At 49.7% G+C, this 26777-nt stretch overlaps 3 protein-coding genes across 3 annotated transcripts in view; 2 read left to right on the top strand and 1 right to left on the bottom strand.

The window, feature by feature from the left end:
• Positions 1–5715, bottom strand: part of TP53 (tumor protein p53) — an 18610-nt gene extending 12895 nt beyond the window's left edge. Inside the window, exon 1 of the mRNA XM_046675439.1 lies at positions 5570–5715. The gene's annotated coding sequence lies outside the window, so the exon portion shown is untranslated. The remainder of the gene's footprint in view (positions 1–5569) is intronic.
• On the top strand, positions 5689–18539 carry WRAP53 (WD repeat containing antisense to TP53). The gene is made up of 11 exons (XM_046675438.1): positions 5689–5791; positions 6184–7337; positions 7486–7584; positions 7856–7967; positions 15944–16032; positions 16230–16320; positions 16428–16560; positions 17369–17577; positions 17775–17878; positions 18027–18161; positions 18277–18539. The coding sequence occupies exons 2-11, from the start codon at positions 6940–6942 to the stop codon at positions 18521–18523; spliced, it is 1617 nt and encodes a 538-aa protein (XP_046531394.1). The 5' UTR covers positions 5689–5791; positions 6184–6939; the 3' UTR covers positions 18524–18539.
• A 1398-nt stretch (positions 18540–19937) lies between these two features.
• On the top strand, positions 19938–26391 carry EFNB3 (ephrin B3). The gene is made up of 5 exons (XM_046674490.1): positions 19938–20783; positions 22988–23280; positions 23468–23560; positions 23671–23775; positions 24206–26391. The coding sequence occupies exons 1-5, from the start codon at positions 20662–20664 to the stop codon at positions 24613–24615; spliced, it is 1023 nt and encodes a 340-aa protein (XP_046530446.1). The 5' UTR covers positions 19938–20661; the 3' UTR covers positions 24616–26391.
• Positions 26392–26777: the final 386 nt, after the last annotated feature.

The raw sequence follows: 26777 nt of genomic DNA, 5'->3' as shown, positions 1-26777 counted from the left end.
CCAGCTCTAAATAATTATGCCCCCTCAGCTTCCCCCAGAGTCTAGTGTGAAAAATGTTTTTGGCTGAAAGCTATTTGATTGGGGGAAATAAAAAGATTCTGGAGAAAGAAGGCAATGTCTGGTAAAGTTGAAAACACACAGACACACACACACACACACACACCTTACTACTCAGCAAAACCACTTCTTGGTAGACCCCCTAGAAAAATGGCTGCACGGGAGCAGCAGCAGGAGTCACATAAAAATGTTCATGTCATTGTTGTTCTTCATGGCAGGCAACAAGAAACAACATTACTTACTATCCATCTGCAGGGAATAGTGAAATGAAATGTGGTACATTCACTCACAAGAGAAATTTACTATGGTAATTTAAGGAAATGGATTTATCCGTATAATGTGTAACCAGACATAGCTTAGAATCACGTTGGGTGAAAAGTACAATTTGCAAGAAAAAAACAAAACACAGTAGTATAAGTAGTTTATGTAAATTAAAAAGTCACAAAATCTATGATAGTGATGGTCTCAGGGAGAGGGGTGTATGCTCATGGGACTTGGGGTATAGCCAAAGGGGGTTTTAGCTCTATTAACAAAGAAAAATTTAGAAAGATAGTATCCTCCATACATTGCTTATGTAATTAAAATACAGACACAAATAAAACAAAATGTCAAGTGTTGAAATTATGGGGGAATATGTACCGTGGGAATATGTATTATGTTATTCTGGTACTTGTCTGTATTTTTCCAAAATGAAAAAATCTACAAAAGAAAAATAAGTAAAACTTATTATAGGGGCTGGCCCAGTGGAGTCGTGGTTAAGTTCACACACTCTGCTTTAGTGGCCCAGGTCAGAGGGTTCAGATCTCGGGAGTGGATCTATACAACGCTCGTCAAGCCATGCTGTGGTGGCATCCCACATACAAAATAGAGGATTGGCACAGATGTTAGCTCAGGGCCAATCTTCCTCAAGCAAAAAGAGGAAGACTGGCAACAGTTATTAGCTCAGGGGCCAATCTTCCTCACCAGAAAAAAAAAAACCACACAAAAAACTTATTACAGAAAATTTCAAACATATAGAAAGGTAAACAGAATAATGTACCCATCACCCAACTTCAAGAATAATCAACATTCTGCCTGAGTTGTCTCATCTATACCTCTAGCCACTCCCCACAACCCTACAAATGTTTTTGAGGTATAACTTATATAGGTTGAAATGTACAAATCTTAATGATACCATTTGATTACAAAATCTGACAAATTTTGATACTGCCCTGTAACCCACCCTTACCAAGACAAAGATATTTTCCTGTGTTTTCTTCTGAAAGTTTTATATTTTATGTTTAGGACTATTCTCCATCTTAAATTAATTTTCGTGTATAGTATGAGGTAGAAGTCAAAATCCATTTTTCCACTCAAGTTGTTTCAGTGCCATTTCTTGACAAAGACTTTCCTTTGCCCACTGATTACACTTTGGTGCCTTTGCAGAAAATCATGTGACCACACTTATGAGTCTTTTCCCGGACTCTCTTCATTGGCTGTTGTCCTATGTACCTTTATAGTAATCTTAAAGTCAGGTAGTTTAAGACCTCCAACTTTATACTACTCTTTCATTTTGGAATCAGCCTGTCAGTTTCTACAAACAAGCCCAGAAGGACTTTGATGAGGATTGAATTAAATCATTTTAGAGATTACTGACATCTCAATACCACTGAGTGTTCCAACCCATAAATATGGTATCTCTTTCCATTATTTAAATCTTCCTGAAATTCTCTCAGCAGTATTTTGTAGTTTTCAATATAGAGCTCTTGTCCATCTTTTGTTAAATTTATCTCTGAGTATGCCATGTTTTTGGATGCTATTGTAAATGGCATTGTTTTTAAAATTCATTTTCTGACTTCAGATTCAACAGTTGCTATTATATAAAAATACAATTTACAGATATTGCCTTTGAAACCTGTGACCTTGCTGTAATCACTTATTAGTTCTGATAATTTTAAAATAGATTTTCTATTAGGATTTTTTGTGTACACAATCATACCATCTGTGAATACAACAGTTTGATTTCTTCCATTCCAATCATTATGTTTATTTCTTTTTCTTGCCTGGCTAAGACATCCAGTATAATGCTGAAGGGGTGAGAGTCGAATACTTTCTAGTTCCTGATCTTAGAGGAATTCAGTCTGTCACTATTATGTAAGTGTTAATGGTAACTTGATTGGGGTAGGTAGCCCTTTATCAGACTGAGGAAGTTTCCTTTTCCTAGTTTGCTAGGAGGTTGGTTTTTTTTTTTTAATCATGAATAGGTGTTGCGTATAGTCAACTGCTTTTTATGCATCTCTTGAATTGATCATAGAATTTCATCCTTAATCTGTTAAGGTGGCAAATTACACTGATTTTTGTTTTTTATTTTTGTTTATTTTGAGGCAGATTAGTCCTGAGCTAACATCCATGCCCATCCTCCTCCACCTTATATGTGGGATGCCTGCCATGGCATGGCCTGACAAGCGGTGCACAGGTCCACAACCAGGATGCAAACTGGTGAACCCCAGGCCACTGAAGCTGAATGCACAAACTTAACCGCTGCACCACCGGGCTGGCCCCTACACTGATTTTTGAATGTTAAGTCAACACTGCAATCCAGTGATAAATTCCACATGGTCGGGATGTATTTATCATTTATATACCTACCAGGTTTGATGTGCTAAAATTTGCCAGATTTTTGCATATATATGCTAACAGGAATATTGATCTAAATTTTCTTTTCTTCTTAATGTCCTTGTCTGATTTTGGTATCAGGATTATGCTGGCCTCAAAAAACAACTTGTGCAACGTCACTGCCTCTATATTCTGAAAGAGTTTGTGTGAGATTGGTATTATTTCTTCCTCAAATGTTTGAAGAAAACAAACAACAAAGGAGACAGATCGAAAACAGTATTAAGATAGCAGATTTAAACCCAAACTGTACAATAATTGCATTAAAAGTAAACTGACCAAGCACTCCAATTAAAAGCAATTCAGTGGAGGAAAGGAAGGCCATTTCAACAAGTGGAGCTAGAACAGCTGGATATCCATATGGGAAACAACAGCAAAACAGAACCTAGACCTCTATCTCACATCACGAAAAAAATTATTTTTTAATTAATTAGTTAATTACAGCTCACAGACCTAAGTAAAATACCGAAAACTATAAAAGTTCTAAAAAAAAATACGAGAGTATCTTCATGACCTTGGAATAAGATTTCCTAAACAGGTCACAATAAACAGTTAAAAGAAAAAAAGATGCATTTTCTGCTCCTCTTAAGACATTGTTAAGCAAAAAGGCAAGCAACAAGTCAGGAGAAAACACATGTATCTGACAAGATATCTGCATCCCGATTATACAAGAACTCCTACAACTCAACAATAAAAAAAAGCAAAGAAACCAATTTAAAACATGGGGAAAAGACTTGAAGAGCCACTTCAAACATGACAATAGGAATGGCCAATAAGCACAAAGAAAACTGTTGAACACAGTTAATAGAGAACTACAAATTAAAACCACAATGATATAGAACATTAGAAACACTAACAAACCAAATGTGTGAAGTATATACCTTGCTGATGAGTGTGAAATGGTATAACCGTTTTGAAAAACTCTAATTTTTTTATAAAGTTAGAAAAACAAAAAAAATATAGATCTACTCTCTACTCTTTGATCTAGCAATTCCACTCCTCCGTATTTATCCAAGAAACATGAAAATAAATGACCACAAAAAACTGTACAAGAACGTTAATAGCAGCTTTACTCAAAATAACCTCAAACGGCAAACAACTCAAATGGCCATTAAAAGGAGAATGGATAAACAATCGATGGTTTATTCATCTAATGGAATATACTAAGTTAAAAAACATCAGAATACTCATACACCACCAATACAGGCAATAACATGGATGAATTTCACAGACATTATGCTGAAGGAAAGCAGCCTGACACAAAAGAGCACATACTGCACGATGTCATTTATATCAAGCTCTCCAACATGCAACAGAAAGCAAAAGAGAGGTGGAGGTCAAAACACCGGAAAGAAGGATGAGAAACTTTTCTGGGGCGATGAAAATGTTCTGTATTTTGACGGGCGTTACACGGTGGAGAGTTGCCAAAACTCGTCTAATTGCAGCGGGTGTAAATGCTACTTCAACTTAGACAAAAGGTAAGCACATAACTACCGCGCACAGCATTCGGTTCGCAGCAGGTGTGTGGTAAGTGACTGCTGAATGAAATGACCGCGCCCTAAAAGAAGATGCAGGAGAAAGTGACCAGCGTTGCCTTTCGCGGGTCCTGCCGCCTCCCACAGGAAGGAACCAGCCGGGGCCGGAGCGCGGCGCTTAAGACCGCGGCGGGCCAGCCCCTCTCGCAGGCCCGCCCCTTCCGCTTTCACGACGTTCAGTCTGCGTCCGAGAGTGAAATGGCTTAGCCCAAAGCCGGAAGCAAGAGAAAGTGTTTCTCCGCACAAACAAACGACTCATCGTTTACGCTCTGATCATTTAATTCTCAAATGTACCCTTTCTTGGAAATACCCAGGGGTTGCCCTCTGCGCGCTTTAAATAAAAAAACCCGTCCCACGCAATGGTAGCGTCCGCCTAGACTACAGTCGACCGGGGTGGGGCACACCATTCAAAGAGGGGGAGGGATTGAGGTTTGCATCAAAACAAATACATCTTCCTTTCCCAAAGCGGTAACTAAGTACTCCAGGAAGAAAAAATACGAAAGGTAGAGGAGGGGGTTAGCGGTCTCCCTCCGCAAGTAATAGGAACCAGTCTAAAAGACATTTTCTGTCTCTCTACTCCCCTCTCATCGGGTTAATAGTGAGCTGCCCCCAAAAAGAAACCGGAAATGCTCCTGCAAGTCGCAGAAATGTAAATGTAGAGCCAAACAATAACAGGGCTCTCGGGCCTCTCAGACCCGGATAGTCCTCCCTGGTTTCGCGGGCAAACCTCTCGTTTAGCACTTCCCACTTCTACGACTGACAGTCTCTAATTGGATTTTCTCCATCTAGTCGAGCCGGGGACCGGTGGGAAAGCTCACTCCAGGAAGGACAAAGGTCCGGAAGTTAAGGGACCTTAGCAGCTTTGGCTTCCCGATCACCCCGAATAATCAGTTGGGGATGGCGCCCGAGGTTCCACCAGCTTGCCAGGGGCTCTAAAATCTCGAGCCATGAGTTCCTAACTTCCGAGACCCGAAAGTCTCAGACCCTGATGCTTTGTGCGTCTTATTTCAGGATTCCCCTCACCTGGCACTGGGATGGAGGGGGGTGGGGAAGAACCCCTTAGGCCGGCCCAAGATTCCCCAAAGTCTCACTCCCCCGCCCAGGTGTTCAGCTTTGATTTCAACTGGTCCTAACATCCCCATCATCTACACCCAGGCCTCCCAACATTGCATTCCTATGTTGGTGCAGCCAAATTTCCATCCCCCCAAAATCCCTAAGTCCCCAGTACCCAACCCCCAGCCCCCACGATTCTCCCGAGCTGAAAATACTCGAAGCCGAGAGCCCGTGACTCAGATAGGACTCATCAGGCTCAGTCACGAGCTTACCCAAACCTCAGGGGAGAGTGTCACCGTCCTGGGAAGCACGCTCCGAGGCCGGACACCAGGTGACCCCGGAGCCCAGCGGCTACCTGCGCCAAGGATGGTGCCTCTGGACTTTTGAGGAGCTCAAAACTTTTAGCGCGAGTCTGAGCACATGGGAGGGGAAAATCCCAATCCCAGCAAGCCCCGCGAGGCTTCTGGCACAAAGCTGGACAGTCGCCATGACAAGTAAGGGCAAGCAATTCGCCCTCGGGCGGAGGCGATGGGAATGCAGGGTCGGAGAGGGGGGCACGGAGAGAGTCAGGATTCTCGCGGTATTGGTGCTTGTAGCTATTGACATTTTGGGGTGGGGAAGTTCGGCAAGCCAGAGGCGTGAGGGCAGAATTGGTGGAAACCATTTTGGAAGACTCTTACCACTGTGTCTAGAATGTATGAAGGTGGGAGGAAAAAAGCCTTTGCGCTTGCCATTCCTTCTGCTTGGAACACTCCTCTCCCAGATAGCTGGATAGTTTCTTCTCATCAGCTAATGTATCACCTTTTTGGAAGGCTTCCTTAATATCCCAATCTAACGTATTCTTCCGGATACTCTATATCACTATCTTGTTTAATTTCCTTCACAGCTATTAATACTTTCTGAAAAGATTTGTTCCTTGCTTTGCGAACACAGCAACGTAAGCCTTACGAGGGCAAGGACCTTGTCTACAGTCTTATTCTTTGTTGTATTTTCCAGTACTTAGTATATAGTGGGTGGCAATATACTAAAGAGCTCAATAACATTTATTGAATGAATGAAAAGACAGAGGTCTGAGGAATTTGACGAATGAGATGCAAAAGAGGTTCAAAACCTGTAAAATCAAATATAACGCTAGCGCCCTCTGCAGGTTGGGGAGGAGGGCGTAGGTGCTTTCAGAACGACCGCGGCAGACGACAGGGGGAGCTGAGACACTTCTCGGGGAAGCAGAAGCTTTAAGACTACAACTCCCAGCAGTGTTAGGAGCCCCAGGGCTTGATGGGAACCGTAAACCGTGACCTGTTGCATCCCTGCCCCGCCCCTCCCGTGGGTCGCCCGCGAAATCTGATCCAGGATGCGGAGGTCCAATCGAGAGGTGGGCCCAAATCCCGCGAGAGCAAGTGATGGGTAGCGACCGACCGGGCTAAGGAACGCGGTACTTTGAGCGTTGGTGTCCACCTCTTCGCCTTGCCTTCTGGGGGTCTTCTGCCCCCTCCCGGAAGAAGGAGGAAGGCATCGGTCGGTTTCTCCAGGATCTGTGCGAACTTTGAAGCGGTGTCGGCCGCGCCACGGGCCAGGCAGCTGGTAGCCAGCGGGAAGAGGGTTGCCTGGCCGAGGCCAATGTCTGCCGCGCTTTTTCTGCAGAATGAAGACGCCGGAGGCGCCAGTGTTGGCTCCGGACTGCCTTATTTCAGACCAGGCCCCAGCTCCAGCCCGTCTCTCTCCTCAGGCTTCCCCGATGGATAAAAATACGGACTCTGAACTGATGCTACCGCCACCCGATGGGGATGATCCGCCCCGGATGTCCCCAGATCCCACGGCTGGCTCAGCTGGATCCCAGGAGCTGGGGGAGGGGGACCGAGCTTCCCTCTCCACTCCCCTGGAAACAGGGTTTGATACTCCTAGTGAATTGAGCCCTCGAATCGAGGAGCAAGAACTTTCTGAAAATGTGAACCTTCCTGCAGAGGAGACGAACAGGCCAGAGTCGGGGCCTGGAGAAGCCAGTGTGTCTGAGGAACCCGCTCCAGAGGATGAGGGATACACGTAAGTGCTGATGGCAGTTGACTCAGGAATCTGAGGAGCTTGGAAGTGTGAGATGTATGGGAGCACGCCAGTCCTCAGCCCCACTTCTCCAGGCCCGTTTCCTCTGCTTTGGCGACCCAGGTTTGTTGTCCCCCCATCTTCCTTCCAGCACTTGGAACTACAGCTTCTCCCAGCTACCGCGGTTTCTCAGTGGTTCCTGGTCAGAGTTCAGCACCCAACCTGAGAACTTCCTGAAAGGCTGTAAGTGGTAAGTGAGGCTAATGGGGCAGGGAGATAACCACGCCCAGGATTTTCACCTTAAAACACTCCAATTAGTTAGGAGAGAAGAAGCCACCAGAGGTGGGAGAAGAAGTAAGAATCCCTCTTGGCCTGAGCTTAAATTTCGTCTAGAATTGTGTGTGTCTTCTCCTTCCCCCAAGGTCTTGGGGGGCTTGCCTTCCCCAGAGGTATGCTCAGCCCACGCCCTACACTCGGAAAATATAGGTCTGTCCGGCTTTCTAACTCTTTCCTCCTCCTAGGGCCCCTGATGGTTCCTGTATCTTGACCAATAGTGCTGATAACATCCTGCGGATTTATAACCTGCCCCCAGAGCTGTACAGTGAGGGGGAGCAGCTGGAATATGCAGAAATGGTAAGGGTTAGGGGCTAACTCTGCCCCTTCATTAGACACCACACATTGAAGTCCTTCCTGGAGACGCAGAAAGTACAGTCCACGTGTTTTCTGTTCACAAACAGGACATTTATTCACCATGAATTTCCACAGGTAGCATTTTCAACCCTGAATTCTGAAGCCATTTAAAGAGATGTCTGTCTTTTTTTCAGTTAGGAATGTGTGTTTCCCATAAAAGAATAGTGGATTTCTCATGGCAGTATTTAATTGGCTTACAGATATTGACTGACTGATATGTGTCAGTCACTGTGTTTGGTGCTGGGATAAAGTGGTGAATGAGATAGGTGAAGAGCTGCTTTGCTTTCTTGTGTGAGAGATAGACAACAAACATGTAAACCAATAAATAATCAAGTTCACTATGGATTACAATCAATACTCTGAAAGAAAGAAGTAGGATGAAGAGAGACTAACCAGAGGATACCACTTTCGATAAAATGGTCAGGGAGGGTCTCTCTGAAAAGGAGACATTTGAGCTGAGACCTGAAGGATGATGAGATCAGTCATGTGAAGAGCTGTGGAAAGAGCATTCCAGGGAGAGGCAATGATACCACAGACCCAGAGCTGAGAAAGAGCTGTGTGTTCAAGGAAGGGAAGGAAGGCTAGTAAGGGGGAAAGTGTGGTGAGGATGGACAGGTGGCTAGCAGCAACATCATGTTGGATCTTGTGGGTAGGGCATTTGGAGTTTATTTGGAAAGCCATGGGAGAGTTTTAAAACAGGAGAGTGAAAGGATGGCTGAAGTTTAGAGAATGGATGGTGGGTGGGCAAGAGTGAAATCAGGGATACTCATTAGGATGCATTTATCACTGACCAGGTGAGAAATGATGGTTGGGTGGTGTCAGGAGAGATGTGGATGGGTTTGAAGTATATTATATAGGGCTTGGAGGTAACTTGGATGTGGAATGCAGGGAAGGAAGCCATCAAGAGTGCTCTCCAGGCTTTTGCAGCCGGGTGGATGGTGGTACAATTTACTCAGGGGAGGAAACAGGGATTTGAAGAGGAATTGGGACAGAAATCAAGAGTTTTTAGGTACGTTAAATGTGAAATGTAAATTTAAGAGGAGAAATTGGGGCTGGAGGTATACTTTGAGAAGTGGGAGAGCATGTAGATGGTATCTTATGTTTTGAGGATGGAGTCAATCTCCAGAGAGAGTGTAGATGGAGAAAGAGAAGGCTCAAGCAGAGCCCTGAGCACCCCAGTTTATGGAGGTGGGATGCAGGAGAAATGACAAAGGTGGAGACAAAGGGTCGGTCTAATGCTGTTGAGAGCGAGGCACATTTAGAGAATGACCCCAGAAGACGTTAGCGACTTGACAAGAGCACTTTCAGAGAAGTGATGGAGGCAGAAGCCAATTAGAGTGGGCAGAAGAGGAAATACAGACAATTCTTTGGAAAAGTTTTCCTGTGAAAGGGAGCTGAGAAATGTAATGTTGACCAGGGAGAATGTGGGGCCGAAGAAGGGTTAATGGGGTGCTTCTGTGGTGTTAGGAATAACCCAGTAGAGATGGAGGGATTGATGCTGTAGGAGAGAGAGGGGGTACAAAGTCCCCGAGTGGCTGGGTGAAGACAGGATCCAGAGCACATTATAGGACTGACTTTGATAGGTGCAGAATCCTTCCGTGTGGTAGGAAGAAAGGCTGAGGATGCGTTCAGAGGCAGCTGTTCAGTGGTTGGGAGATTTGAGTGTCTCTGTCTCTTGGCTTCTCAGTGAAGTGTAAAGGGGGTTATCAATTGGAGGAAAAGGGTCTGAAGAGAGAGCAGAGGGTGTGAAATGATGGGTCCTGGGGAGTGGAAAATCGAACCCTCCAAGGAATGTGGTAGAATTGCTATTCTTTGCTCAGTGCCCACTAGAAATTTGTTGCCATCCATTTAAAATGAGACCAGTTAGTCTGGTTGTGCATCTTTCCCCATCAAGTTAAGTGACTATTGTTCTTCTGTTTGTAAAATGAGGATGACAATAATAGCATCTACCTCACAGAGTTGTGAGAATTAAAAGAATTAATGTAAAGTGCTTAAAACAGTGCCTGGTGTGTACTAAGTGTTCAATAAACAGTAGTAGTCACTGGTGTCAGCTGAGTACAAGCATGGAAGAAGAGGCTAGTCGGGTTGGAAAGTGTCAGGCGAAAAAGACAAGAGTGTCTTGAGAGTGTCTGCAGGAGTGTGTATGTAACGGTTGATGAGAATGTGAAGTGGGTAAAAAAGTGGATTGTAAATATGTTTTTGATGAAGCTGAATAATTGTTGTGGTACAAATAGCAGAGTGAGTGAATCGGATGGGTCGGAGATGGTAGTCAGAGATTGTGGTGATGACAAGGCCCAGGACGCGATTATGGGAGTGGGTGGCTGATGTAGAGTGAAGGCCGTGGCTGTGAGTGCTGAGGAAGTCGAGGAATGGGAGAGGCTGGGTGTTGGATGGATTTATTCATTCCTTCATTGATTCATCCATTCAACAAAATTTTTCGAGCACATTCTATGTGCCACGGCCTGTTTTAGGTATTGAGGATTAGTCAGGAACAAAACAGACAAAAGTCCCTGTCCTTGTGAAGCTTATATTCTGATGTGGGGAACAGGCAATAAAGAAATTAAAAAAGCAAAAGATATATGCGACAAGTGCCATGGAGAAAAATAAAGCAGGGAAGAGAGGTGGGGGAATGAATTGCAATTTTAAAAAGGGTGAAGACCTCACTATGAAGGTGACGTTGAATAGAGACCTGAAGGAAGGAAGGGGGTGAACCAAGCTGATGTTTGGGGAGGAATATCTTGGGCAGAGAGAACAGCAAGTTCAAAGACCTAGTGGAAGTGGAAGTCATCGAGAATAACAAGAGTATCTGTGGGCAGTGAGACAGTGAACCATGAGATAAAGTCCAGGGAATGAGGGAGGGTGACAAAAAGCAGGGAGCTAGTCTGATCACAGGAACTGCAGAGGAGGTAGAGTTTGGATTTTTATTTATTTATTTATTTATTTATTGTTTTGGTGAGGAAGATTGGCCCTGAGCTAACATCTGTTGCCAATCTTCCTCTTTTTGTTTGAGGAAGATTGTTGCTGAGCTAACATCTGTGCCCATCCTCTATTTTGTATGTGGGACGCTACCACAGCATGTCTTGATGAGCCATGTGTGGGTCTGTACCCAGGATCCGAACCCACGAACCTCGGGCCACTGAAGTGGAGCTCACGAATTTAACCACTATACCACCAGGCTGGCCCCTAGAGTTTGGGGAAGTGAAAAGATTTGGAAATGACAGTGGGAAGCACGGTTGACACTCATCCACTTCCTGTCCTTGAGGTGTGTACTGGGGAGGTGGGTGAGAATTAAAGACATTTCAGCTTGAGAGGGCCACGGGGGACAGCCAGGATCAGGCAAGTTCAGGTGGGTGAATGGAGCCTGTTGAGAAGATGAGAAATAAGGGAGCTTTTAGATTTTAGAGTAGCAATTTCAGAGGACAAGGGTTAAGGATTTGGGAGCGCGGGGTTGGGGCTGATTAGGGGGTGTGTAGAGCGGTATACAGGTGGTGGTGGTACTAGATGACCCAAGAGACCGCGGCTTCTGTAGTGCCTGAGGTTAATGGGAGTGCAAGTCTTGATGGCTTCCTAAAAGAAGGGTGCCCAGTTCCAGGGATGGTCCTGAACGCTTACCTAATGTGCAGCTCTAAGGTGGGCGGCCACAGACGAGTGCAAGTCGTAAGGCGCTTGCAGCCCTGGTTCCTGCAGTAGAAACCACTGGTGTCTCAGGGCCAGGTGGGTGTGGTGCAGCCGTTCTGGGAGAGTTCAGGAGCAGAGTTCTTTCGGGCAGGGATAGTTAGAAGAGCCTATGAAAGTGTGGGAGGTTGAATATTTATTGCACAAATTTGTTTAAGAGAAACGGGAATGTTCAAAAGGCAAAAAGTCAGGGGGCTGGCCCCGTCGCTGAGTGGTTAAGTTCGCACGCTCTGCTTCGGCTGCCCAGGGTTTCGCCAGTTCGAATCCTGGGTGCAGACATGGCACCACTCATCAAGCCACGCTGAGGCGGCATCCCACATGCCACAACTAAAAGGACCCACGACTAGAGTGCACAACTATGTACCGGGGGGGCTTTGGGGAGAAAAAGGAACAATAAAGTCTTAAAAAAAAAAAAAAGGTGTGGAGGAAGTCATTACCTACCACTCTAAAAATCCAGCCCTTTAAATTTTTCTACCTCTTTCCAAGCTTTGTCCAATTACTGAAGCTTTTTCCTATAGTAGATGGTTTTGGATACTGCGTTTTTCTTTTTAACAATCATATTCTGAGTGTTTTTCATGGTGCGCCAATCTTCACAGTTATCATGTTTAATGGCGTATGATATTGCATTGAGTGCCTGTGATAATTTTGTTACGTATTTCCCTCTTTTGGAGGTTTGGGTTGTTTCCAGGATTTTTATGTCATAAATTATTCTTCAGTGAACATCTTCATGTGTTTTGATGGAGATTCTTTTCGTAAGAGAAATGTTATGAATAGGAAATACCCTATGGCTGGCCTGGTGGCACAGCGGTTAAGTTCGCATGTTCCGCTTCTCGGCGGCCCGGGGTTCGTTTGGATCCCAGGTGCAGACATGGCACCACTTGGCAAAGCCGTGCTGTGGTAGGCGTCCCACATATAAAGTAGAGGAAGATGAGCATGGATGTTAGCTCAGGGCCAGTCTTCCTCAGCAAAAAGAGGAGGATTGGCAGTAGTTAGCTCAGGGCTAATCTTCCTCAAAAAGAAAAATAAGGAAATACCCTAGATCAGACAGTATCAAATTTTTAAAAATTTCTTAAGTTGTTTTCAAAAGTTTTTGTGCTTTTTTTTTTAACTGCTGTTAGCAATGTGAGTTTACAGTTCTACCACAACCTCACTCTTTAAGGATTTTCACTTTTAATGTCTGCAAGTTTAGTATTTGGAAATGGATAAAATTTATATAGGAGGGGAAATTGAAGGGGTCCTTTCATACACCTGTGTGCATCTTCTTCCCAATGTACTCTCCCAGTTCCTCTCCTCTCTTTTCTACCTTTTCACAGAGCTTTCTGGAACTCCTATTCCTAACTCCCCAGCCTCTTCCCTGAGTAGTCTCCTTACTCTGTGGCTCTTGCCTGAGGCCTTCACTTCCCTCTAGCCCTCTCCAGAGGAGACTGTGCATCCTCTGTGCCCTACATATCTCGGGGTGGGGGGTGGGGCGTCCTCATTTGCGAATGCTACGTCCAGACAGTTGTTCTTTCCATTTGCAAAAACTTTTCCTTTGAGGCTTCTGTTGTTTGATTCTCCCTCACTCAGCAAGGACATTGGCACCTCATAGCCTTCCTGTGCACCCCAGGTCCTTCCACCATCTTGGTGACCTCGGGTGTCCAAACCAGAAGCCAGGATCTCATCCTTTAATCTTCCTTTCCTCTAACATCCAATTAATTACCAAATCCCATCAAGTCCACCTAATCTTTCTAATCCATCCACTTCTCTCCACTCCACTGCCCTTGCTTTAACTCAAAGCCCTGGTGTTTTGGGCCTTTTGTTACTGAAACAGTCTCCTGTCTCCATTTGCTCATGAAACATTATTGACTGCTGATTGGACACTAGGTGTTGCAGAAACAGTGGTGAGCAAGATAGACATGATTCCTGCCTTCTCAGAGAGGTTCGATGCAGAGTGAGGGATGCAGTGGGGTATAGGAACGTGGAGCAGGGCAGCTTGCTCAGCTCGAGGGCTTAGGGAAGAAGCATCTTCCAGTGGAAAAAGCATCTAAGAGACCTGAAGGATGATTAGGATTCAACCAGCAGGAGTTGTCGGGGGAGGTGAAGGAAGAATATTCCAGACCTGGAGACTAGTGTGCTTGAAAGCCTGCAGTTTAAGAGTATGATGAGTTGGCATCTTCTGAGAACTGAGTCAAAATGGTGGGATGTAGAGATTTTTAAAGGAGTGAGTATAGAGAGAGGACCCTTGAGAGGTGGTTAGGGGTAGGTGCCTGGTAATGGAAGGCCTTGTCAGGAGACTGGGTTTTGTGCTGAGGGTTATGTGGAGTCATTGAAGTGTTTTAAGCAGGAGAATGATGCTGTACAGAATTCCAATTTAACAAGGTCTGTAAGGCTTTGATGTGGCTACAGTGTGGGGAGTAGATGGTCAGGTTGTAGTGTGGGGGTGCAGGGAGGCCTGGAGAACATGTAGAGTGGCAGAAATGCTAGCACAAACGCAGTGGCTTCACGTGGGAATGAAGGGGAGCAGACAGGTTCAAAAGAACCCTAGGAGGTGGAATTGGCGAGGTTTGGTGCTGGGTTGGACCAGGAGTGAAAAGGGAATGAAGATTAGTAGCAGTCAAGGCTGGCACTCAGATTTCAGGCTCGAAAATTGGACGTGGAGCCCAGGAGGAGCAGTAGGTTTGAAGGCCGGAGATGCTGGGTCCGTTATGGACAAATTGAATGTGAGGTGCCTGTGGGATGTCCGAGTCGAGCTTTCCACCAGGTAGTCAGATATAGGGGTTCAGAGTGGAGGAGGGGAAACTGAAGTCATGCCTGGGTGACATCACCCCAAAGGTCAGCAAATAACTGACAGAGGACTGGTATCCAGATGATTTAAAGATTTCCTTCAAATCAGTAAGAAAAAAATAACCTAGTAGAAAAATGAGCAAAAATTATGAAAAGGTGTACTTAGCTAAGAAACAGGAAAGTGTCTAACCTCACTAGTATTGAGAGAAATGCAAATTTATACTATAATGAAATGCCATCTCACAGCCTCCAAACTGAGAAAAATTGAAGTCTGTCAATACTAAGAGGATGCACAGCAATGAGCACTCTCATATGCCGCTGGCAGGAGAGTAAACTGGGATGCGCACTTTGGGAAAAAATGTGACATTATCTAGCAGAGTTGGCAAAGCACGTGCCATAGAACCCAGTAATTTCCCTCTGTAGCAGAAGCTGTAGAGAAACCCTCCCACACGTGTACCAGAATGTTAAAACACTCTAGCCGAAAAATGGAAAAACATCAGTGACTGTCCATGGAGAAGGATAAGTGAGTGGCGTACTCGACAGCGGTGGGAATGCGTGAATTAGAGCTAAGTGTGTCACCACGGTTAGATCTCACAATCACAAAGGGATGCGTACAGTATGACACCATTAACAGTAGGTTTAAAGGCATGCGAGACAGCGGTAAACAGTGTTTTTTCTTGTATGAATACGTTCCTAAAGAAATGCCTGAGAATGCTAAATTTAGGATAGTGTTTACCTCCGAGGGAGGGTTTCACTGGGAAGAGGTTTTAATCTTTGGTATAATATTTTATTTCTTATGCTGGGTGGAGGAGTCCCGGGCTTTTTTTTTTTTTTTTTTTTTTAATACTTCTTTGCATATTTGAACTGTTTAATAATTTTTTAAAAGGATCAAATGGCACCTCATGGGTGCTCAGTAAATATTTTATCATTGGTTAGTTCTTTGTCTCTGGGTTGGGATATTATTTGTTTCTTCCTCTCTAAGCATTTAAAAAGCAAAAGGATAAATCTGTATGGCTTTTAGTGGTCCGGATCTGACATTAAAGTCTGAGCTGACCCTTGAATATTGAGATCAAGATTCTGTTCTTTGGGGCCAGCCTGGTGGCATATTGGTTAAGTATGGCACACTCCACTTTGGTGGCCCGGGTTGCTGGGTTTGGATCCCAGGCACAGACCTACACCACTCATCAAGTCATGCTGTGCCAGTGTTCTGCATACAAAATAGAGGAAGATGGGCACAGATGTTAGCTCAGGGCCACTGTTCCTCAGCAAAAAGAGAAAGATTGGCAACAGGTGTTAGCTCAGGGCCCATCTTCCTCACCAAAGGAAAAAAAAAAGATTCTGTTCTTCATATTTACCCTGTCTGCCTTCTCCTGCCTGGTTAAGTACTGACAGATGGTCTCCCTCTGCCATAAAACTGCTAGAGGCCTGAGTCTGCCTCTTCTTCCTGCTGGTGACCCAGGCATTCCCACATCTCTATCCAGGCCCCTGTCCTTCGAATGGTGGAAGGCGACACCATTTATGATTATTGCTGGTATTCTCTGATGTCTTCAACCCAGCCAGACACCTCCTAGTAAGTGATGTCCTTTGCTTCCCCTACTTCCCTCTGGTTTCAAGGGGACCCTCTACTGAGAGAGAGTCAAGGGCTGCCAGGGGTCTCAGGAAGAGGAAAGCTTGTTGTGCCCTTCAGGTGAGCTGCGAGGGCCGGTCAGTTGGCTTCCTCCCCTTCCTTTGACAGCACTGGGCCCTCAGTGTCCGTGTTTCTCTCAGCGTCGCCAGCAGTAGCCGGGAGAACCCGATTCACATCTGGGATGCATTCACTGGAGAGCTCCGGGCTTCCTTTCGTGCCTACAACCACCTGGTAGGGACCTCCCCGCCCGGCCCCAGGGCTTATCCTGGCCAAGCTCTCTTTCCTTGAGGATGGCCGAGGCTTTGCTAGGCCTGTTTTCAGCCCTTTCCTGCCCCCAGGACGAGCTGACGGCAGCCCACTCGCTCTGCTTCTCCCCGGATGGCTCCCAGCTCTTTAGTGGCTTCAACCGGACTGTACGTGTGTTTTCTACAGCCCGGCCTGGCCGTGACTGCGAGGTCCGAGCCACGTTTGGTAAGCATCTGTGCCTCCAAGGGAGGAGGAAGGAGAAGGGCGCTGCTACATGCAGAGGGGCCTTGTGTGAGCCGGGGGGCCACATGTTGGGGGTCATGGCATCCTCATTACAGCCCTGGGAGGCAGGTTGTGCCCAGTGGGCAGAGGAGAAAACAGACTTGGGGAGGGGTCGAAGCTTTCCCAATGTCAACCCCCTGGGTAAAGAACTGGTTCACTCCTGAGCCTATGCCCTGTTAGCTGTGTACCCTTTGCTCTCTAAAATCTTGGTGTCTCGGGGCTGGCCCCGTGGCCTAGTGGTTAAGTTCGCATGCTCCACTTTGGCGGCCCAGCGTTTCACCAGTTCAGATCCTGGGCACGGACATGGCACCGCTCATTGAACCATGCTGAGGCGGTGTTCCACGTGCCACAACTAGAAGGACCCACAGCTAAAAATATACAACTGTGTGCTGGGGGGCTTTGGGGAGAAAAAGGAAAAAAATTTTTTTTAAATCTTTAAAATCTTGGTGTTTTTAGGAAATTGGAGGTAAAGCTGATTCCATTTTCCTGTAAGCCTTCAGCTTTCCATCCCTTTAAGGAAAAACAGATTTGAGAGGGAAGAACTAGGTCTTGGGCATTTTGGTCCCTTGTGGGGATAGAAGGATCTGGGGAGCATCAGAGGTCTTCATCCTGCTTGTGACAGATGGGGTGGGGGAGACACTGGGTCCCAGCACATGGGCTCTGGGGCAGAAGACAGAGGCGCACCGCTGATTAGCCTGCTTAATGTCAGGTGCTGTTGTCCTCTCCCTTACCTTGTTCCTTCCCCTTCTAGCCAAAAAGCAGGGCCAGAGTGGCATCATCTCTTGCATAGCCTTCAGCCCAGCCCAGCCCCTCTATGCCTGTGGCTCCTACGGCCGTTCCCTGGGTCTGTATGCCTGGGATGATGGCTCCCTTCTTGCCTTGCTGGGAGGGCACCAAGGGGGCATCACCCACCTCTGCTTTCACCCTGATGGCAACCGCTTCTTCTCAGGAGCCCGCAAGGTAGGGGTCATGTCCCAAGATCCCAAAGAGGGTGGGCAGTAGGCAGGAGTGGGGATGTAGTCTGTGATGTGTTGGGGGATGGATGTGGGACTAAATCAACCTAAGCTAAAGAAGTGCCTGCAAACCTTGAGGGAAGCAGGGGTGTCTTGGGGAAGGGGGGGAGGGACGAACTCCAGGCCCCTGTTCTGTGTCTTCAGGATGCTGAGCTTCTGTGCTGGGATCTCCGGCAGCCTGCTCATCCACTGTGGTCCCTCAGCCGAGAGGTGACCACCAATCAGCGCATCTACTTTGATCTGGACCCGTGAGTGACTGTGGGTCCTTCCCGCCCAGGGCCCCGATGTCCCTAGGGATGCCAGAGGCCAGCTGTAGGGTCCCAGCCCCTGGGTGTGAGGGGTTCCTGCCCCAGGGGTGAGGATTCCATGCCAGCAAACCTCTCTTCTCTCCCCCAGGACTGGGCAGTTCCTAGTGACTGGCAGCACTAGTGGGGCTGTCTCTGTGTGGGCCACCAGCAGGGCTGGGCATGAGGGGAAGCCGGAGCCAGTGCTGAGTTTTCTGCCCCAGAAGGACTGCACCAATGGAGTGAGGTCATCAATTAATTCCACATATCTTGGGGCTTGGGTTGGGGAGGGAGGTGAATTGCTGAGGGAGCAAGCATCCTCTCTCAGGGTGCTGACTGACCCTGCCTGTCTCTCCCTGCAGCCTGCACCCTAGCCTGCCCCTGCTGGCTACTGCCTCCGGTCAGCGTGTGTTTCCAGAACCCACGGAGAGTGGGGATGAAGGGGAGCAGGAGGTGGAGCTTCCCCTGCTCTCCATGCGCCATGTCCACCTTGAATGTCAGCTTCAGCTCTGGTGGTGTGGGGGCAGCGCAGACACCAGTATTCCTGATGCTCCCCAGGGCGAGAAGGGACAGGAAGTGACTGAGGGAGGTGGGGGCGAGTTTATATAAAAAGGTTTTATACGTATGATACTAGAGTCTGTGTGTCTGTTTGGGGAGGCAAATGATGGAGATGGGGGCCCAGAGGGGTACTAGTGGGCTCCCTTGTCCAGCAGCAGTAGGGACTGTCATATTGCTCCTGAAACAACAGTTGAGAGGTGGGACTAGGCAGGAGCCAATGGGATTGCTGAGCTTGGTGTGAAGTCAAGGGAGTGAGGGTGGGGTTTCATGCCATTGCCTGGTTGGTTGCTAGGCAACTTGGTAAACTGAAGAGGGGGAACCTGTTTGAAATCTCACTCCCTAGGTAGGGGCGGCAGGGGTCAGGGTGAGTGTGGCTGAGCGGGAGTGGTAGGAGCTGTGTGTCAGACTCTTGGGTGTGACTGGGTGCAGACAGTGACAGACAAGACACCCGCTCATTCGTGCTCAACACTATTTACCATCCTCGAGCAGCAGAGGCACCATTACTCAGCTCTGGGGGAAGGGGAGCGGGAGCACCCGCCTCCCCACCCCTGGACTTCCCCAGGAGGCAGGCGACTGAGTAGCCAGAGTCAAGGACACACTCGAAAGAGTAAAGGTGCCGGAAAACACAGACGTCACATTCTGTATTCCCTTTAGATGCAGGACAAGGGCGAGAGTCTTTCATTCAGCAGCTGTCACTGGTCTCCTTGTTTTTCCATTTATCTGCTCTGTCTTTTGGAGGGGGGTGGGTATGTTGTTTCAAACAGTGGCTCCTCCCCCTCCACACACACCTTGCCAAACACTGAGAAGAGGGGCTCTGAAGAATACTGTCAGCAGGGGATTTGATTTTGGACCTCACAATGAAAGGGAAGGGACGGGAGGCCTGTGCTGGCTTGAGAGGGGAGAGGAATGTCACCTCTGCCCAGAGGTGCTGAAAGCAAGGATTCTTACACCCAAAAAGGCAAATCCTCCTCCCTTCCCCCAGGATAATTGGAAACAGCCCTTCCAGCTGAACGCGGGTTTGGGGTTGTAGGTGCTCCCTTTCCTCTCCCAGCCAGGAATCTCCCCGCAGCCGTCCAAGAAGGGCCCAAGTCTGCCCCCTAGACTCTTACCTTTCACCCCGCCCCTAGACAACAGTAAAGGGTCCAGGAGGCTGTGACAAAAGAGACCCCAGGGGTGGGACTTCAGCAACTTGGGTTTGGTTTCTGGCTTTATCCTAGACTCCCTGTGTGACCTTGGGCAAGTCACAGGGCCTCCCTGAGCCTCAGTTTCTTCATCACGACAATGGGGATCCTTCAGCTCTGCCCCTCCCACTTCACACAGGTGGTCGTGCCGATCATCCCAGTCCACTTTGTAAAGTGCAATGCCTTCAAGGTTATTTTCTCCAGATCTCCCAGGAGCAGAGGTGTTGCTTTGGGATAGAGGAGGAGGCGGCTGCGGAGCAAAAGGGGCTGGGCACCTCGGGGTGGAGAGGGCGAGAGCCTTTTTGGATTTGAGAGGAAGGTTCCAATCGCTCCAGCGATCCGAGGGCAGGAGGGGAGACGGGTAGAAACTAAGCCAGAGACTGAGAGTTGGAGAGACAAAGGGGGCGTGAGAGACCGCGGCAGGGAGTAAGGCGGGGCGGCAGGGCGAGGCGGCCCGGCGGGCGGGAGGTGCACGAGGTGAGGGAGGTGTGGGGGGCGTGGGCTGCGGGATGCTGCCGCCGGCTCCGACTCGAGCTCCAGCTCCGGTTTTTCGCTCCGCCATCCTCTCCCCCTCCCCGCCTCTCCTTTAACTCCCCCCTCCTGGGCTCGGGACTGGTTTCCTCCCTTAGCCCGCTGCCCTCAATCCTGGCGAGGCTGGGGCTCCGGCTCGGCGCCCCCTTCCTCGCTCCCTCGTCCAGCGCCCCATGCCGCCCCCGCCCGGCCCCCTGCTCCCCCAGTCCCCTACTTAGACCCGCTCACAAATCCCGGGGTGCTGGAACGTGGGCCGGGGGCGTAAGACGCCTGTAGACGGCCCCTTGAAGGGCTCTTGCGGGCTGAGCGCTCCGCACCGGAGGCGCGAGCAGAGCAGGAAGCGGGTCCGCGTGGGAGCGGGGGGCATCAGCCACCCAGGTGGTCGGGGCAGAATAGCCAGGGCAACCCAGGCAGTGACCCCAGGGGTGAGCGACTTTGGGGGAGTTGGTGCCCCGCCCCCCAGGCCTTGGCGGGGTCATGGGGGCCCCCCATTCTGGGCCGGGGGGCGTGCGAGTCGGGGCCTTGCTGCTGCTTGGTTTTTTTGGGCTGGTGTCTGGGCTCAGCCTGGAGCCTGTCTACTGGAATTCGGCGAATAAGAGGTGAGCGCCCGGGGCTGGGGAGACCCCACACCCTCTGGGAGCAGGGGCTATGGAAGCTTTGGGGACTTTGGGGGCTGGGTTCTCTGAGCTGGGAGGAGGCTGGAGGGAGGGTGCTGGTGCTCTGATGTGAGCTGATGGGTAACTAGACAGAGGTGATCTTGGGAGCCAGCCTCCTGGGTCGCACAGAGAGCTGGATGTGGGTGGTGATATCTATGTGTCAGGAGTTTGAAAGACCCCAAAGGAGCAAGGATCCGAAAGTTCATGGGCAGCTGGGAGGGCAGTGGAGTGGTTATTTGGGTTTGTGGGAGATTTGGGTGGTGTCGGGGGCTGGGCTTGGAGGGAGCCTGGTTAATGTCAGCTCTCAGGAGAGCAACTGAGTAGGTGCTGCTGAGGCGCTGAGGGGAAGGGCAGGGTGCCTCCCTCTCCAGAAGCGACTCAGTGTTGGAGATGGGAGAGAAAGGGGCTCATTTTGGGGCCTCTTGGGACAACTCCCCCAAGGCTTCTTGTCTCTCATCACAGAGTCTGTCTCCCAACTCTTGCCCACAGCCAGAGAGTCAGTGAGCCCTTGGTGGAACAGTTTCCCAACCTGAAGATATTTCTGCCTTCCTGGCTTGGGGACTTCTTTCTGGAGGAAGCCTGGAGTCCCCTAAAGCCTCCTGTTTCCCTCTTGCATCTGGAGTCCTGAAGACTCCATTGCCCCCTCCCCCATCTTTGCTGCAAACTCTTCCATCAGACCTTCTGGTCCGTAGCATGCTTGCTTTGCTTTGAAAAAAGGCCAAGGGTCAGATGAAACTTCAAGCCACACAGGATAGGACAGAACCTTTGGGAGGTCATCTGGGTCCCTTGCCTCCATGCCTATCCCACTCCCCGTTAGCAAAAGAGTTCCGTGTTTTGAAAACTTCCTACTTCCCTGGGGAGGCTGTATGAGGCCATGGGAAAGGGAAGGGCTTTGGAGCTCATCAAATCCTAGGTCTTAATCCTAGCTCTGCTGCTTTCAGCTGTGTGGCCTTGGGCATGTCACTTAACCTTTCTGAGTTTGTAGCCTCAATCCTTACGGCTTTTATGAGGATTAGAGGTAAGGTGTTTGAACAGGTTATATGCTCATTAAAGGAGAACTAGGATTATTGTTCTTCCTCTCTTTACTTCACAGCCTCCCTCACATTTCCCTGTCTTGGCCTCCTTCCCATGTCTCTTTGGGTATAATCTCAAATGTCTTTTCTCTGCTCAGTCTCCTACCCTCCAACTCCCAGCTGCAGTTTGAGTGTCAGGTGCAGCTTGAGGACATAGGTTAGGCTTATTCTGGTGGAATTGAGAAAAGGGAGTTAGGGTATTCTGGGGGCTCTTTGGGATGTTGGGTGGGAATGAGTGGGTCATTCGGGAGTCTGGGAAGACAACAAGCAGCAGTCCCCTGGGACCCAGTTCTGAGACTCTGTCTGCCATTAATGCATAGGGAGGGGCTGCTGTCATTGGCAAATAGTGGCTGTGCTGGGCCAGTGGATGCCTGGGCCAGGGAAGATGTGGGCTTGTGTTGGCTGTGGTTAGAAAAGTCAGCTCCTTCAAATCCAAAGCACTTTCCCTCGGAAGTCTAAGACCTAGGGCAGGAGGGGGACCGAGCAGGGAAATGTCTGGGGCAGTTGGCCCCTAGACCCTGGTTCCCATTAGCCCCCTTTAGGGCCATTGCCAGACCAGATACTTGCCTCCTGTCACATTGCCTAACTTGGGACACCGGTCTGGATCACCCTCCACAACCCCTCCCCGACCCTGATTCCTTTGCCCTGAAATCCTTGAAATTCAGTGGTGGCCTGGGGGAGGGGAGGCTCTGCCCCCATGGTTGACTGCCATGGAGTAGTGAAATCACCTGGGAAGGGTGGGCTGTGTGGTTCCAGAGAGGCCAGCTCCTTGGTAACTGGCATCCTGTTGCCATGGCAACAGGGCTGGTGATGGAGCGAATGATGGCAGTGTGCATGTGGTGAGGGCGGGCTGAAGAGTGCATTTGGGCACACCAAGGGGCAGGAGACCTCTGAGCCTGGCTTCCTGCTGCTTCCAACACAAGCTTGCAGAGTCCTTAGTGCCTACTCTGTCCGAACAGGCTTTCCACTCAGACAGAGGCTATCCTGCAGGGATGTGGGGTGAGGGAGGCAAAGCTCTGAGGGCCAGACCTCTGACACTTCTCTTCCTTGTCCACCTCGCCCTCCTCCCCATAGGTTCCAGGCAGAGGGTGGTTATGTGCTCTACCCTCAGATCGGGGACCGGCTAGACCTGCTCTGCCCCCGGGCCCGGCCTCCTGGCCCCAACTCCTCTCCAAATTATGAGTTCTACAAGCTGTATCTGGTAGGGGGTGCCCAGGGCCGGCGCTGTGAGGCACCCCCTGCCCCAAATCTGCTTCTTACTTGTGACCGACCAGACTTGGACCTCCGCTTCACCATCAAGTTCCAGGAGTACAGCCCTAACCTCTGGGGCCACGAGTTCCGCTCACACCACGATTACTATATAATTGGTACTGCTGGGCAGAGGGCAGGCTCGAGTGGGGAGGTGCTCCTTGGTTGGAAGGCAGATGAGGGAGGGACTACTGGAGCCAAGAGAGACCCCTTATACCCTCAGGCAGTATTGGGGCCAGGGTATGGAGACAGAATAGGGGCTAGGCTCTGGAATGCCAACTTCTCCCTCCGGCTCTTCCCTCCCAGCCACATCGGACGGGACCCGGGAAGGCCTGGAGAGCTTGCAGGGAGGTGTGTGCCTCACCAGAGGCATGAAGGTGCTGCTCCGAGTGGGACAAAGTGAGTGGGGCTGAGGCACACCTCCTAGATGTTGAGGGAGGTTGGGGCAGTCCCGTCATGGTCAGGGGGCTGCTGTCTTAGCCCCTCTCTCAGGTCTCCCCCGTCTCCAGGTCCCCGAGGAGGGGCTGCCCCCCGAAAACCTGTGTCTGAAATGCCCATGGAGAGAGACCGAGGGGCAGCCCACAGCCTGGAGCCTGGGAAGGAGAATATGCCAGGTAGGAACCAGGGGTCCAGCCTCCTGCCTTCCCCAGCCTCCTCTGCCCTCGGACCCCAGCTGCCTTACCTTCACCCTTTCCCTTCCTCTTCAGTTTTGGGGCTGTGATACAGGAAGGAGGAGCAGAGAGGATGGGAGGGTGGGAGGGGAATGGAAGCCAAATGAGGAGAAGACTCAATTAGAACTAATTAGTCAAGTCAGCGCTTCAATCAGTGCTGTCAGAGAAGTGGGGAGGACTGCCTGGCACGGAGCTGAAGGGCTGGACACACCTGGATTCTGAGTGGGGCTTGGTCGGGGAGAGGTGGGGTCCCAAAGGGCCTGGGCACTGCTGGGGAAGCCCATGGGACATATCCCCAAGGCTGGGTGTCCAGATGCCCAGGTGGCTCCTTCAGCCCCTCCCCCTCTTTCCTCCTTCACCCCTTCCCTGCCAGGTGACCCCACCAGCAATGCAACCTCCCGGGGTGCTGAAGGCCCCCTGCCCCCTCCCAGCATGCCTGCAGTGGCCGGGGCAGCAGGGGGGCTGGCGCTGCTCTTGCTGGGCGTGGCAGGGGCTGGGGGTGCCATGTGTTGGCGGAGACGGCGGGCCAAGCCTTCGGAGAGTCGCCACCCTGGTCCTGGCTCCTTCGGGAGGGGAGGATCTCTGGGTCTGGGGGGCGGAGGTGGGATGGGACCTAGGGAGGCTGAACCTGGGGAGCTAGGGATAGCCCTGCGGGGCGGTGGGGCTGCAGACCCCCCTTTCTGTCCCCACTATGAGAAGGTGAGTGGTGACTATGGGCATCCTGTGTACATCGTGCAGGATGGGCCCCCCCAGAGCCCTCCAAACATCTACTACAAGGTATGAGGGCTCCTCTCACCTGGCTGACCTGGATCCAGCCCTTCTTGGGGTGCTCCAGTTTAATCATGGTTGGAGGGACACCTCTAGCATCTCCTTGGCCCCCTCTGCTCCACCAGCCCCTTTGCTCCTCCTGGCTGTTGCCCTCTTCTCCACTTTTAGGATTCCTTAAGACTTCCACTGAACCACCTCCTGCCCTCTGGTTGGCCACATGTGCCCCGCTCTGTCTCTGTGTTCCTGGGTCCTATTCCCTTGGGGAGGGGGCAGAGACTCAGCCCCCTTTTCTGACCATGACCCAGGGATCCTTGACCCCCTCCCCCACCGAGAGCCAGGGGCGGGAACAGTCTGTCTTTTGGTTGGCACCTCTTTCTTTCTGCCTCTCACTGTTTTTCTCTTCTCTTCTCTCTCTCTCTCTCTCTTATTCTTTCTCCCACTTCTGTCTCTAGGTCTGTTCCTCTTCCCTAGCATCCTCTTCCCTACATCTCCTTTTACCTCTTGGCTTCTTATCCTGTGCCTCTCCCATCTCCCGGGTGGGGGCATCAAAGCATTTTTCCCCTCAGCTCCCTCTTCTGACCTCTCTTATCAACCACTCCCCTCAGTCTGCCAAAAATGGGGGCCTTATGGGGAAGGTTCTGGCACTCCACCCCAGCTCAGGGCATGGGCAGCAGGGCCTCCTTCTCTGCCATGCCCCAGGCCTTTACATACTTACTCCAGCCATTTGGGGTGGTTGGGTCATGACAGCTACCATGAGAAGAAGTGTCCCATTTTGTCCAGTGGCCAATAGCAAGATATGAACCAGTCGGGACACATATGGACTTGGTCTGATGCTGAATGGGCCACTTGGGACAGGAAGTGACTTTCTCCAGACAAGATGTGACCAGGCCTGGACAGAAGTGGCCTGGGAAGTGGCAGAAGCAGTGCAGCAGCAACTGGAAGTGCCTTCATCCAGAACAGGAAGTAGCACTTCTGAAATAGGAAGTGATCTGGCTGGAACTCGAAGTGGCTTAGTCTGGGGGGTGGGGGGAGGTGAGTGGTTCTTACTCTGTGGAGAAGGGAGGGCAGGAAGAACTTCCTGTTTCAGGAGGAAGCTGGAACTTACTGACTGTGAAAAGATAGGGCGGACTGAGGAGGATTTTCCTAGTATTCAGTGGCACTTCCCAAGATCTCCCTTCCCTTGTTCTCTGTGCTGCTTTTAGGACAGTTAAGATGACTGCCATCTGCTGTGGCAGGCCCAATTTGTCTTGTTCTTCTTCCCTTTCCGTATCCCAATATAAGCTTTGTTACTCAACAGGACTACCCCAAGAACCCACGTGTTGTCCCCCAGTAACCCAGATGGCTGTCTTGCTCATCATATCCTCCCTTTCCTACTCCATTCAAACTCAACTCAGCTTCCTTCTTAGTGACCAAAATGGTGGCCTACTGTCTGGTCTAGCTGACAGTGGTACTTAGCAACTGCCAGTTTCCATAGTGACCAGCTAATACCTCTTCCTGCCCTCTAGTGCATAATTGGATGTTGCCTCAGTTTCCTCCCAGCTCAGTTTCATTAGATCCGAGCTGCCCTTGGGCACCAAGTCGGCCACCTCAATCACCAGCCAAGATGGTTGCTTTGTCCACCAGAGGTCAAGTCATCTCTCTGGTGGTGTAGTTCCCAGCTCCTTCCTGATTTTTCTAATCGCTCTTTCCAGGGAACAGGAAGTTGATGTTGCCATGGGGGAGGTGGCGGGGTATGGCCGTCACCTCAATAGTTTTACTGTAAAAGGGAAATTTGAACAACAAAAACCAAAAAAAAAGAATAAAAAACTTCAAAAGTTGATGAGAAGGCTGGAGAATGGTGGACATGAATTGGGACAGAGAACTGGTTGTTAGAACGGCTTTTGAGCTGAGGGTTGGATTGCATGAAACCAAGGGGTAGGGAGAGGATTGGGTTGGCGGGGTGAGGTGAGCAGTGCATGGAGTGGGGATAATGGGCTCGGTGAGGAGGCTGAGGAAGGCAGCCACCTCTGGGGAGGGAGAGAGGACCCCAGGTGGGAGTGGGAGTTGCCAGTACATCCAAATGGGGATGTATGTGAATGTACGTTCACACGTGAGGGAAGCCTGGGTGTCTGTTGCTAAACCAAAGCACTGGAGACAAGGCAAGTTGTAGTCAGAAAAAAGTGGAAAAAACATGTTCA

This window comes from Equus quagga, chromosome 11 (assembly GCF_021613505.1).
Source record: "Equus quagga isolate Etosha38 chromosome 11, UCLA_HA_Equagga_1.0, whole genome shotgun sequence".
Classification (NCBI taxonomy): domain Eukaryota; kingdom Metazoa; phylum Chordata; class Mammalia; order Perissodactyla; family Equidae; genus Equus; species Equus quagga.
The sequence above is the reverse complement of the archived record's forward strand: the minus strand, read 5'-3'. Positions and strand labels throughout refer to the sequence as shown.

Bases quoted from the DNA above. Each gene is read 5' to 3' on its own strand.
- WRAP53 (XM_046675438.1), top strand. From the start codon at position 6,940: ATGAAGACGCCGGAGGCGCCAGTGTTGGCTCCGGACTGCCTTATTTCA. The intron at 16,561-17,368 runs GTAAGCATCTGT...TTCCCCTTCTAG, and splicing joins CGAGGTCCGAGCCACGTTTG to CCAAAAAGCAGGGCCAGAGT. The intron at 17,578-17,774 runs GTAGGGGTCATG...CTGTGTCTTCAG, and splicing joins TCTTCTCAGGAGCCCGCAAG to GATGCTGAGCTTCTGTGCTG.
- EFNB3 (XM_046674490.1), top strand. From the start codon at position 20,662: ATGGGGGCCCCCCATTCTGGGCCGGGGGGCGTGCGAGTCGGGGCCTTG. The intron at 23,561-23,670 runs GTGAGTGGGGCT...CCCCGTCTCCAG, and splicing joins GCTGCTCCGAGTGGGACAAA to GTCCCCGAGGAGGGGCTGCC. The intron at 23,776-24,205 runs GTAGGAACCAGG...CTTCCCTGCCAG, and splicing joins TGGGAAGGAGAATATGCCAG to GTGACCCCACCAGCAATGCA.